Source organism: Polyodon spathula, chromosome 32 (assembly GCF_017654505.1).
Source record: "Polyodon spathula isolate WHYD16114869_AA chromosome 32, ASM1765450v1, whole genome shotgun sequence".
Taxonomy (NCBI): Eukaryota; Metazoa; Chordata; class Actinopteri; order Acipenseriformes; family Polyodontidae; genus Polyodon; species Polyodon spathula.
The window spans coordinates 1839468-1853187 of record NC_054565.1 but is presented as its reverse complement, the minus strand read 5'-3'; the positions used below and the strand labels follow the sequence as shown (position 1 = coordinate 1853187).

The following is a 13720-nucleotide window of genomic DNA, read 5'->3' as shown; positions in this document are numbered from 1 at the left end:
AGGATGCGTCCTATAGCCTGGACGTCGCCGGTTCGATCCTGGGCTATTCCTTTGCCGATCAAAGCTCCCAGGGGGGCGGCGCTCAATTGGCTGACCGTGCATCAGCGACCCCTGTGGTCTGGCCAGGCACCTGCGGGCTTGCCTGAAAGCTATCCAGGTCTGCGCTGTCCTCCGACACTGTAGCTCTGAGGTGGCTGCACGGTGAGTCTGCAGGGTGTAAAGAAGCGGGCGGCTGACGGCACACGCTTCGGAGGACAGCGTGTGTTTGTCTTCGCCCCTCCCGAGTCAGCGCAGGGGTGGAAGCGGTGAGCCGAGCTAAACAAAAATAATTTCCCATCTTAAAAGCTGGATGGAAACCCGGCTCTGTAAACATTATGTGGAAAATAGCCAAATCTTTCATTGATCCTTGACTGATAATCTTCCCTGAGAAATGAACTCCAGCTTCACATCATGTCCAGTCAGGAGATTGAGAGAATTGTGAAATGTGCTACAGTGTAGCTGCGTCTCATTGAGCACTTCATGAGTCACATGAAGAGACGTGTTTATTAAAGCAGTTTATTGAAACTCCAGCACCAGTAATACAATACAGCAGCAGATTCGGTCTTTCAGCATTAAAATAGTAAAAGACTTTCAAACCAGCACTCAGAACTAAATCCCAGCTGACTGCAGACCCCTCCATCTCGCACTCTGTATCTCTGAATCAGATGTCTTCAAGGGTCCAAAGTAATCAACACGACCCAATGTAAAATTCTTTTTATTAGACCCGGATCCAACCTGGCCCAAAAAAACAGTGGAGCGCTTTCCCCAGCTTAGTATATACACTGACTGGATCCAGTATTAAAGCAGTGGGTTTATTCCAGTCAACCTGGGAATCTAGCTGATCTAGACACTGTTCATTCCATCATGAACCTACATAGTTTAAAATTAAATACATAATATGTTTGTTAAAAGATACAAAGATAAATACATTATCTGAAAATCAAATGAACTGAAGCACAAGCTCGTAAACGCAGGATTCTATTACAAACTTCACACAAGAGTAAACTCGTCAAATTTGTGTTTTGCAAAATCAATTTTCCTTCTTTGTCCACAATAACAACGGCTGATTCATTGCCATTTTCTGGGAGCTTTTGTTCATGGAATTTGTTTTTCTTAATTTTTTCTGTCTCGTCCTTTATAAACAAATCCATTACTCTGACTTTTAAGGCTGCGCTCTGCAAGCCATGTCATGTGCTGCTGGGGGAAGCCAATCCACGCAACAGGAATTACAAACAATGATTTTTAGTACCAAAGAGAGCCTCTTCAATAGTAATCAACAGTTTGTGTATTACTGAGTAAACAAAATCAGACTGAACCGAGTGTTGCGTGATAAACTTGCACCTGAAAGCCCTTTCAGAATGGGTCGGGTCTCGGGTCTCGGGTCCTTGGGTCCGTGTAGACCCGTGAAGACCTCTACTCTGAATGCATTTACACAATTCTTAGCTCAGGCAGATTTCTCCAGGCTGTAGTTTTGCACCCAGACTGGTTTTCTTTTTGGTGTAACAACACTTTCTCAAGTCCCTTATTGTTTTGACATTTATTTTTTTTGCCACCATGTCAAAAGTTCACTTCCTTCCTGTATAATGCAACCCCACCTGAGCCTCCACTCCCATTCCATGCTGCACTGCAAGTGCGGGTCCTACTACCTGCAGCACAGGAAGGAAATGACTGTGGTGAGGAAAGGAGAGTGTCGGAGTGAAGATGAAGAGGAATGAAAAATGTACCTTTTCAAAACTTAAAACTGTGCGTTCGTGCGTTCTCTCCAGTCATTTTTGCAGAGAAAGGTAGCAAGCTGATTATCTGTCCCCATCACAGAACAACGGAATAAAGAAATAATCCTTCAAATGTGACACGGGATCGACCCCCCCCAAGACAAGTTAAGCAAAAACTATTTTAATATCTGCATGAAGTCACACGTTAATGAGCAACTTGAAATCCAAACTGTTCTTGTTGATGTCCAGATTCACTGTGTATCTGTTTGCATTTTATCACGTCCAGGAAACTTTATAATTATACCGTTGAATGCACCCCTGTGTCCTCATTAGAGCTCTCAGAATCATGTCTGGCCTTCAGTGCACCAGTGTAACCATTAACCTGTAAGACCTACATCAGTGAGAAATACCATAGAGAATACATATGGACTTTCTTACACCCACGAGGGGTGTTGCAGGGGGACAGGAGCTTGTGTGTTAGACATGATTCTGAGAGCACCATAGAGCCTGCAGGGATGCTTTACAAGTCCCAGTCCAGGACTGAAACAGAAAATGATATAACGTGAATCTCACAGGAACCCATAAACTAAGCTTGTCATTCAAAGCATTGGATTTACCCAGAACTGACATCAAGCATACTTCAGCCATATGCGATTGTAGTTTAAACATCTTGTTAAGCCCCTCTATTATAAATTGCAAGCACAGGGAGCTTTCAATAGAGTCTGAGGGCTGATTTATCTTCAGTGTGATGGACTGGCCCTGTCTTTAAAGAAATGTATTAACCATGTACTGTAAAAAGCACCCTGAAATGTCTATTAGTGATTCACACACTACTGTGATTACAAGCACTGCACTTGGAAATGATTGATTTTCTTGCACAGAATATATTTTGAGTGCATCCACTACAAGAAATCAGACAAAAAACTAAAATCCAAGTGACGGTGCAGGCAAACCCACGGTCAAAAATCAACCAGTTCTGCACAATAAATTCAGCAAGTTAGGCATTCTGTACACGGGTCACAGAAAAATCTAAACAGATCTGAAGTAATAATTACAGAATGCTTTCTTCTTACAAGCAATCCTTGCGTACTTTGGTCAGTACAGTCCTGGGTGATCAGTGGGAAAGTTCAGTTGAAGTCGCACCTTATTGTATTTGCATAAAGAAAAGCTGAAACAAAAAAGAGCTTGGCTGTGCTGCCCCGTGTGTTTGGAACCTTGCCAAGCATGTGTCTTAAAGGGCTGGAGTGCTTCGCTGCCATGCCATGGAAATTTACTCAGATACGGTCAGACAGGTCTGATTGAAAGCACTAGTTGCTTTGCGTTGATACATCCTGATACGAATAATTTAGAACAAAGTTTCGGGCTGGCAGTGACGAGAGAGGGAGTGCGCACCTCAGTCCTGATCTGAACACCTCCTGCCTGCCTGCCTGCCTGCCATCCAGTCCTGGGCCTCTCCCAAGCAGAGACTGACAATTGTACCCGTTTTTGTGCAGCGAGTTGGAAGTCTGTTGAATTAGCTCCTCCAAGCCTCCTCAGTAAGGACAGCACTACGCTACTTGCTGTCTACTAAATGATTCCTGATTGATGAACAAATGCTAGTCGGTTTGAATACATGCTTTCTGCACCTCACTAAAGCTCCTGGCTTCACACCAAATAATCATTTTAATGACTCCTGATTGCACCTCATTGCACGTGACCGCTGCATGATTTTAGTGTGTCTTCAATTCAATGTGACAAACATTCCAAGTTCTGTTCAGAGCATTGTGAAATCCAGGTAGATAAGCAATGTTCCACATAGCAGCATGTTGATGCAGGCTGCAGACGAGATGTTCTTGGGGTCCTCTCTCTGTCTCAGTGCTCTGGGATTGGGGTGCTGGATCTCTTAGTTAGGCTCTGTGGCTGTGCTCCTGGGCACTAGGTTGGTCCTCAGTGGCAGGGAGGTGTCCACCCATGTGCCCGGCTGTGAGATCATGGCTCTCCAGACAGCAATCTCCTCCTCTGTGGAATCCATCCAGCTCACAGGCTGCCCGTAGCTGAACCCTGGAACACAGCCAGGTGTTAATCAACATGTGACAAATAAACTGGAATTCAACAGGGATGGAAATAAGACTCCTATTGAATAGCTGTTTACCCGTTTCGTGTATATGTTACAAGCTCAGGTGTGTCTTATTAAAAACTCAAAGTAAAACCAGGAATGGATCTAACTGCTACGAAACGGGAGATTTTCCATCCTGAATTTGGAAAACTCAAATTACTTTGAGGACCGCTGCTTTCTAACAATGAGAAGCACAAGCAAGCTGTAAACAGACACACAGTGGTGCAAGCCCCGGTTGCCACCCCTAGGTGGCGCTGTACCTGTGCCCATGCTGAGTCGCACGCCCCCCAGTAGCAGGCTGGAGAAGGTCTGGTGCTCCCACAGCGTGAACTCCGCGCAGGCCTCCTTCAGGTCCTCTCTCTGGAAGCCGTCGTACACCATGGTGTGGTTGAAGGTGGGGCTCAGGGTCTTCTTCACCACGCGGGTCTTCTGACGGCTCGACTTGCTGTCGTCTGGGAGCACATAGCTGAGAGAGCAGGACGGGGGGGAGAGGGACTGTGAGGGATTGCAGCTCAGCTATTACTACTGCTAAAAGGAGTTTATTACTCTTGTCCTTAATATATGTTGAAAGTTTACACTGCATCCAGAACTTTCAAACCACCGTATACACAGCAGCAGAACTAAACAGTATTACTAGATTTGAGTACTTCTAAGTGGCATCTATTGGTTCCTTTTCTGTTTGCAGGCCCTTTGTATAATGCTATCACAAGGACAGATTTAAACGCAGCGTGCGTTCAAGGCTCTTTGGCGCCCCTACCTTTTGAGGAAGGTGTCGATGGTGCTGCCCTTCGTGGGAATGATGTTCTGAGCCTCCTTCAGCCAGAAATGGAGCTCTCCAGTTAAAGGAGTGCCGCTGCCTGAGAGAGGAGAGGAAAGAAAACACTAGAGACACAGGACCACCACGCATCACAGAACCACACAGACCACCAACCATACAGGAGCCACACAGAACCACACAGACCCACCAACCATACTGAAGCCTCACAGAACCACACAGACCACCAACCATACAGGAGCCTCACAGAAGCACACAGACCACCAATTTGAGAGGCTCCGCTCAGCAACACTGCAGTATTATAGCGCTCTGGTCTGTGAAGAACCATTCAGTAACATTGCCAGCGACAGCAGCAGTAAAATTCTGCCCGACAGCCAATGGCATCGCACCACGTGTGTGTGCCCCGGCCTTATCAGCATGTATCCAGTCTACCACCATCTCTAACGGGGCACAGCAGGGGCTCTGTTATTGATTAAGTGGCATTATATCTGCTGCTGGTTAGATCAAATGAACCACCTCTATGGTTTCTCCAGACAGAAGTGCGCTGGAGTTCTCTCACCTTGTGAGCCAGCTGGGATGAACTGCAGAGCCAGGGAGATCCTCCCTCTGCTGCTAATGCAGTCGGGAGACATGGGGGTCTGCAAACACACACACAAATCAATCTCTTTGCTGGAGCAACTGTTCCAGATCTCACAATCAAAAACATGTGTTACATAAAAACAACCTGGACTGTAAGACAGACAGACAGCCTCCATACACAGTACCTCATATTCTGCCAGCAGGGGAACTCCTAAACTAAGCAGACAAATATTTCAGCTGGTGCCTTCAGCACTATAACAGAGGAGGTCATTCTTTACTTACGGTGGTGACCATAACATCAATTTGAAGACACTGAGAAAACTCCTCGTCCATAATATAAGCTAGTAAAACTATTTTATAAAATGGATTTTAAAATTGCTACATATTCTAGAAATACAGTGCTGTTACAGTTATGAATAAACATCTATTCCTCACTCATTCCATAGCAGGGTTAGTTCCCTGCTTCTTCCCCACTTGTGCCCTGACTCTGCTCTGCCTCTTTGCCCTGACTCTTTGCCCTGACCCTTTGCCCCGCCTCTTTGCCCTGCCTCTTTGCCCTGCTTTACCTATAGATTCCCAGCTGCTTGTGCTTTGCATGTTTGGATCACTCACCCGGGGAAGCAGGTCGTGCCAGGCGGGCTGGCAGTCGCTCCAGTCCCAGGTCTCCATGGCGACCTCTACCTCGCCCAGGAAGAAGTTCCGTCCGAGGGGGTCGTGGTGCCACACCGACAGGTTGAGCGTGCGGCTCCTCAGATCCGCCATCGAGATCTTGTACTGCGTCATTCAGAATATCAACAAGTCAATTTACACGTTAGTTGTTTTTCGTGGTATTTGACACTAATTCCTGATCAGAGAAGCGTTTCCAATGTAAACACTCGCTTGTTTAAATGATGTAGCAACAACTGCTCAGGGGCTCTGATGTGTGACCGGCAGGAAGTGAAACCTGGAACAGGAAGCTCACCTTGAGGGTCTCGTCGAAGACGGGGTTGATGCTCTTCTTCTTCACGCTGGTCTTCCTCTTGCTGTGGGACGACTTGTCTGGGAGAAGGTAACTCTTCACATACCTGGGCCAGGAAACACACATGGATAAGCAGGGAGGCAAACAACACACACGAGAGAGAGCTATTGATAAATCAGACCAACAGCTGCGCTTTGGGAACAGCAAAAATAATGTGTTCAAGTTCTGTGCTAATATTCCCTTAGTTTATTATGCATGTTTATCACACAAGAATAACTTCTTCCTATGCCTTGTGTTGACTGTCTCGCATGAAGTCCGACACCTTGTTATTAGACAAGATGACCCTCTCCACTCGCCTTGTCTGGCACCTTGAATTAAGTAGTACAGCTGTGACAGATCTGTCTGTAAAAGTAGGGATTTTATATTTAAATGGACAAATAGAGGGGTTCTTGCACCTTTCCCAGGTCAGAATGAAGTACAGAATCATATTGATGGAAAGATGCACTGCTGTGCAAAAGTCTTAGACATGTTGCATTTTTCTACTCTGATGCATTATGAGCATCAACAATTTACTCAAAGCCTCCACTAGTGTTTTCTCTACTATTATAACAATCTTGACTTGCATAAAGAAGGAAAAAACATTGAGCGAAATAGCTCGCATCACTCGATTTTCAAGATGTGGTATCCGAAGCATAACCAAATCAACAGTACGAAGGTCACTCTTGAAATCAGGACTTAAAGGATGTGTTGCAGTAAGAATACCTCTGTTAAGAAAGGGGAACAAGACTAAAAGGCTAAAATATGCACAAGAACACAGAAATTGGACTATGGAACAATGGTCAAAGGTGCTTTGGATTTCTATTCCTTAAGGATATTATCTTCAAGTATTGCTCATCCTTGTTAGACAGCTTTTTGGGTCTTCCAGTCCTGGGTTTGTCAATTACAGATGATGTTTCTCTGTACTTGTTGATTATGCTTCGGATACCACACCTTGAAAATCGAGTGATGCAAGCTATTTCACTCAATGTTTTTCCTTCTTTATGCAAGTCAAGGTTGTTATAATAGTAGAAAACACTAGTGGAGGCTTTGAGTAAATTGTTGATGCTCATAATGCATCAGAGTAGAAAAATGCAACACGTCAAAGACTTTTGCATAGCAGTGTAGACACATACAAAGACAGACAGACAGACAGACATTGTGTCTCACGGGTCTGAGCGCTGTTTCTTGGCCTCAGCGAGGTCTTGGCAGCGGGACACCTTGATTTGGAACTCCCCCTTGTGGCTGTCATAGTGCAGTGCGAACAAAATACTGCCCTTCACCTCCAGAGAGCCAAACTCCCCTGAGCTGAAGAGACTCATCATACTGCCGTTGAGCTGGGGAGGAGATCACAGGAACATACACAGGGTTACATTCAGAGTCACACAATACACACACACGGTTACACACACACACAGGGTCACACAATATACACGGTCACTCACACACACAGGGTTACGCACTGTCACACTCACACACAGTATCACGCACACAGTCAAATACACACACACACACACACAGTCAAACACACACACACACACACACACACACACACACACACACACACACAGGTTTACGATAAAGTAGATAAAGGGTCAAGCATTTTATAAACAAACTCCAGCACCTTGAAATTATAACAAGGAATGAGCAGGAGATTCAGCTGGCCTCATCTCCATAGCAACACCGATAAGCTATGTTCGTTTGGTTAACTCCTAGAACTGCAGAGAAATGGGGGCCTCAGTTTTGCATTGCAGTAATGAGATGTGTTTAAAAGTTGTGGAAAAACAAGTAAAAGTGTTTTATTATTTCTGCTGGGGTAGAGAGAGAGGAGGGGAGGGAAGACAGCAACAAACACCAGCTGCAGCAAATTCAGATAAAACCACACATCATGCAACACACTTGAGAGAAAACCTAGACACTGTATTGAAAAGCAGCTGTATTAATGTAGGTCTCACTGAAGAAAAGGAAAGTTCAGACTGAACTGGCTACCGGAGCGGTCAGTTCTGTGCTGCAAAGATTTGCTCTAATTGAATAAAGCCGAACGATGGACCTTGCCCTCGTCTCACTACTGAACCCAGTCTCAATACCATTCTAACACTAACACAAATCCACTCAACCAAAGAACACAAAACTATTACAGAAACTCAGGGGAATGTAATAGCTACATATGTGCAGACAGGGCGGTCTTGTGAGATGCAAAAAGGTACGTGGCCATCATTGCTTCATAACAAGGCGGCTAGTTTTAGTATTTAATGGAAGTGAATTAATTACCAGCTATACAGAGCTGGAATAACGAAAGAGGTTTAAGAAATCGAGTAAAAGGATCTGGAGTTGTTTTTTGAATAGTGCTAATGCTGGTGCAGTGCTATGTGTGCTATGTACTGTGCAGTGCTAGTTGCTGGTGCAGTGCTATGGTGTGGCTATGGTGTGTATTGCAGTGCTAGTTGCTGGTGCAGTGCTATGGTGTGTATGCAGTGCAGTGCTAGTTGCTGGTGCAGTGCTATGGTGTGTATTGCAGTGCAGTGCTAGTTGCTGGTGCAGTGCTATGGTGTGTATGCAGTGCAGTGCTAGTTGCTGGTGCAGTGCTATGGTGTGTATTGCAGTGCTAGTTGCTGGTTCAGTGCTATGGTGTGTATTGCAGTGCTAGTTGCTGGTGCAGTGCTATGGTGTGTATTGCAGTGCTAGTTGCTAGTGCTTGCTGGTGCAGTGCTAGTTGCTGGTGCAGTGGTGTGTATTGCAGTGCTAGTTGCTGGTGCAGTGCTATGATGTGTATTGCAGTGCAGTGCTAGTTGCTGGTGCAGTGCTATGGTGTGTATTGCAGTGCAGTGCTAGTTGCTGGTGCAGTGCTATGGTGTGTATTGCAGTGCTAGTGCAGTGCTAGTTGCTGGTGCAGTGCTGTGGTGTGCTAGTTGCTGGTTCAGTGCTATGGTGTGTGCAGTGCTAGTTGCTGGTGCAGTGCTATGGTGTGTATGCAGTGCAGTGCTAGTTGCTGGTGCAGTGCTATGGTGTGTATTGCAGTGCAGTGCTAGTTGCTGGTGCAGTGCTATGGTGTGTATTGCAGTGCAGTGCTAGTTGCTGGTTCAGTGCTATGGTGTGTATTGCAGTGCTAGTTGCTGGTGCAGTGCTATGGTGTGTATTGCAGTGCTAGTTGCTGGTGCAGTGCTATGTGTATTGCAGTGCTAGTTGCTGGTTCAGTGCTATGGTGTGTATCGCAGTGCTAGTTGCTGGTGCAGTGCTATGGTGTGTATTGCAGTGCTAGTTGCTGGTTCAGTGCTATGGTGTGTATTGCAGTGCTAGTTGCTGGTGCAGTGCTACGATGTGTATCGCAGTGCTGGCTGGTTCAGTGCTATGGTGTGTATTGCAGTGCTAGTTGCTGGTGCAGTGCTATGGTGTGTATTGCAGTGCAGTGCTAGTTGCTGGTGCAGTGCTATGGTGTGTATTGCAGTGCAGTGCTAGTTGCTGGTGCAGTGCTATGGTGTGTATTGCAGTGCAGTGCTAGTTGCTGGTTCAGTGCTATGGTGTGTATTGCAGTGCAGTGCTAGTTGCTGGTGCAGTGCTATGGTGTGTATTGCAGTGCTAGTTGCTGGTGCAGTGCTATGGTGTGTATTGCAGTGCTAGTTGCTGGTGCAGTGCTATGGTGTGTATTGCAGTGCTAGTTGCTGGTTCAGTGCTATGGTGTGTATTGCAGTGCTAGTTGCTAGTTGCTGGTGCAGTGCTATGGTGTGTATTGCAGTGCAGTGCTAGTTGCTGGTTCAGTGCTATGGTGTGTATTGCAGTGCTAGTTGCTGGTGCAGTGCTATGGTGTGTATTGCAGTGCAGTGCTAGTTGCTGGTTCAGTGCTATGGTGTGTATTGCAGTGCTAGTTGCTGGTTCAGTGCTATGGTGTGTATTGCAGTGCAGTGCTAGTTGCTGGTGCAGTGCTATGGTGTGTATTGCTAGTTGCTGGTGCAGTGCTAGTGCAGTGCTAGTTGCTGGTGCAGTGCTATGGTGTGTATTGCAGTGCTAGTTGCTTGTGCAGTGCTACGATGTGTATCGCAGTGCTAGTTGCTGGTTCAGTGCTATGGTGTGTATTGCAGTGCTATGGTGTGTATTGCAGTGCAGTGCTAGTTGCTGGTGCAGTGCTATGGTGTGTATTGCAGTGCTAGTTGCTGGTGCAGTGCTATGGTGTGTATGGCAGTGCAGTGCAGTGTCTCACCGAGTTGTTGGACTGCAGGCTCCTCGCTGGCAGGCTGGAGCTCAGAAGGCTGGGCAGCTCAGACGGGCCACTAGGGGACGGCTTGGACTGGTCCAAGGTGTTGTTGTCCGAGAGCGAGTCCAGGTCACTTTCAAAATCCAGCTGAGGGGGGTGGTCAGTTGAAAGTGTCACGTGACAAACACCGAGGAGGACGGGACTGAGGGACACAGCATAATAACACCTTCCGAGAGGTAAGGAGGACATGGCTCCAGGTGTCATTTTAATAGGTTGGTATATAACTTTCCCGTCCTATTTTATGACCAGTGTTTCTAAGTTTTCAATACTGAATCATTATGATGTTGGTGCTCCAATACGGAGTCACTTTGTCTCCTTTAATGAATGGATAGTAAAACACACAGCACTCTACTAACTTGAGAAATTCAAAGAGTCAAGGTAAATATAGTTGACTAGTCACCACTTTAAAAAAAAAACATCTAGCTGTTTGTGCAATACATTTTAAAACTGCAAGGAATCTTTTCAAAACTACTCATGGAATGTTCGAAAACGTCCTTTGTATGTTCCTCGCGCATTACAATATTGAGATTGTGAGTTCGCTACTAGTACACACTTCAAAACACACAAAAACAGTTCCTGCTTTTGTGAAGTTTGAAACTTGGCTGCTCTGTAACAGCTTGAACTGGAAGGGTGCAACTTGTCTACTACCAGTTTCTGAGGCCCACAGCCACTCTTCTTATCGACTAGTTGAATAGACGGTTTTTCAGTCAGTGCTACCCTAAGTTGAAACACAGCTTTAAAGTGCTTGTGCAAAGTGCAAAGAACTGGTTAATAGTTCTGTATTAGAGATAATCACTGAATGGAACAGTGATGACCAGTCAAAGGCTATCGAAGCTAATCACAGGCAGGGAAATGGCTTGTAAACTGGGTGCGACTCACCTGCACTGACACAGTGGGGACAGGCTGAGACACGCTCTCCAGCTCCTCAGGGTCCCTGCAGGGGAGGGCAGCGCTCTCTGAAACACCAAGCCAAAAGGAGCACTGGCGTTACAGGTTAAATTGTGTTTAACCGTTTGGGACACAGAAGTGATAAAAAAAAATTAAATAAACACAGAGGCTAGGGGCTTGATTCTCAAAGCCTTTTACTCCAGCAGCGTGGTGGAACGTCAGACTCTTTCTACGCACAACGCCCTTGGAGACTCCTGGAGTTATCATTTAAACCCGTTTTTCCTTGCTGTTGGTTCAGGTCTTGTGGAATTGGAAAGAGCCAGGGGGTTCCAGCTGAAACGCATGTCCGCCAGTCCCGGCTTCAGTCTGAGGAATGTGAAATAGTGTGCAGCACTGCTCACTTCATGCTTACTTGCTCTGCTCTCCAGACACTAGCGGGCATTCCAGTTCAGGAACAGGATTTGCAGGAGGGGCAGAGGCTGCAGATTTGCTTGCAGCTCACCGCTATGCAAACCTGCCCTGGAGTTAAAGCAGCTTGCACAGCACAGTGCAGCAGCTACGGTTCGTCAGACTGCAGAACCCTCTTTAGCGCCGGGGTTATTTCAATATAGGGTGCTCGTGCAATCCACGCTGAACCCCCAGTGCTGTAAAACGAATAAAATCCAGCTGTGGCTGATCCTGACCAAACCAGAAACTATTCAGTAAGTGTTTTCCTGCAAGAAATTCTTATAACAAGCACGTCTGTAACATCCATCCCTCATCGCCACGGCGGCAAATTCAAAATCACAGCTACCAGCATGATGAATATCAACATACATCAGCAGTGTGTACAGACCAGTACAGAACAGGAACGAGCAAGTTTCGTGACAGTTTCAGAAAGGATTTTCCCAGATGTATGCAAAAATGTAGCTGACATACAGGTGGATGGGTGAAGGGCAGACAGATGTACCAGCGCCTGCACTACATCCACTTCACAAAGCGAGAGGTCATGCCATCTTTAGGAAGCATTGCTGTTGCTCTCTTACCAGCCCCTGTGACCCTGTAGAGATCGCTGTGAATAGGGGGGTTTACCCAATTTTAAATCATTGTGATTCTCTTCTATATTTAAGGTCCTTTATTTTTTTACAGATTTTTAGAGAAAGGTTCCAGAGTTACATTAACAGGAAAACAACAAGAGTTTTATAGCAGAAAAAAACAATTTTCAGTGATAACTTGATTATCCAAAGAATAAAAGAAGTGCCTCTGGCAGGACTTACCCTGTGGATCTGCAGTGCCATTGAGGAGCGCTGGACAAGCACTGACCTGGAACAATACAGAGACATACACAATTACAGGCGCTCCTCTGTGCGGAGACAAGACATAGCATGCTCCACGAATGCGGGCACAATCCTGAGGGCTTGTTTGTGGCTGACCTTTCACGGAGCGTCTACATAACAAGTACAGTGTATGGAAAAGAAAGCATGTTTAATCATTAACAGCTGAACTCAGAGAATTGCTTTCCTTAGATCACACCTCTGCTTAGCACCAAAAGAATATTCACCCAGTAGCATTGAACATGGAGAAGTTACACCTCACTCCTAATGTATAGAAGAACCTCAGAGTTAACAATACCTTGGGAATGGAATAGAGTGTGTTACAGTGTGTGCCCCTGCTCTCTACAGCCTGGATCTGGTGAATAATACAAGGATACAGCAAAAGTAATGTAATACTCACTGTTAAATGGAAAAAGGCTCCATTTCAGTTATCATTGAAATCATGACTGTAGCAGAGGGGCATGTTAATGCTTTGTGTGAACAGAGGACTCAGAGAGAAGACATGCTAGAGAGCTCTATTCACAGGACTGCATTTAACTCCAGTGTGATGGCTGCAAGGCAAAGTCCTCCCAGGCTGGGCGCTCTGCTCTGCAGCCTGGTAACAGCCTTGCTTAGGTTTGGAGGGTGTAAAGAAATGACTGACTGGCTTGACACCAGGGACAGAGTGTGGCCTCTGCTCTTCAGACATGAACAGTACATTCAAATGAGGCATTTCAAAGTGATGAGCAATCGCTACAGATGAACGCTGTTTCAAGCTCACCTGTGCGGCCTCTTCTGTTTGTGCAGGTGAGTGTGTGTCCACAGTGTCCAGAGACCTACAAAAAACCATACTGCAGGTCAGCAGGGTTCCACTCACACCCTACAGACTGCATCACACTGACCCCAGCCCTCACACCCTATAGACTGCATCACACTGACCCCAGCCCTCACACCCTATAGACTGCATCACACTGACCCCAGCCCTCACACCCTATAGACTGCATCACACTGACCCCAGCCCTCACACCCTATAGACTGCCTCACACTGACCCCAGCCCTCACACCCTATACACTGCATCACACTGACCCCAGCCCTC

The 13720-nt window shown here is 46.1% G+C and overlaps 2 protein-coding genes across 2 annotated transcripts in view; both read right to left on the bottom strand.

Annotated features, from left to right (window-relative positions):
• Window positions 1-1916: 1916 nt before the first annotated feature.
• Window positions 1917-13531, bottom strand: LOC121303396 (synaptotagmin-like protein 1). The gene is made up of 11 exons (XM_041234067.1): window positions 13405-13531; window positions 12588-12633; window positions 11323-11399; window positions 10390-10530; window positions 7365-7531; window positions 6162-6264; window positions 5813-5974; window positions 5181-5259; window positions 4604-4703; window positions 4107-4312; window positions 1917-3791 (listed from the first exon to the last, which is right to left on the bottom strand). The coding sequence occupies exons 1-11, from the start codon at window positions 13471-13473 to the stop codon at window positions 3634-3636; spliced, it is 1308 nt and encodes a 435-aa protein (XP_041090001.1). The 5' UTR covers window positions 13474-13531; the 3' UTR covers window positions 1917-3633.
• Window positions 13532-13681: 150 nt separating this feature from the next.
• LOC121303277 (zinc transporter 2-like) overlaps window positions 13682-13720 on the bottom strand; it is an 8490-nt gene continuing 8451 nt past the window's right edge. Inside the window, exon 7 of the mRNA XM_041233863.1 lies at window positions 13682-13717. Coding sequence (XP_041089797.1) covers window positions 13682-13717 — 36 coding nt within the window. The remainder of the gene's footprint in view (window positions 13718-13720) is intronic.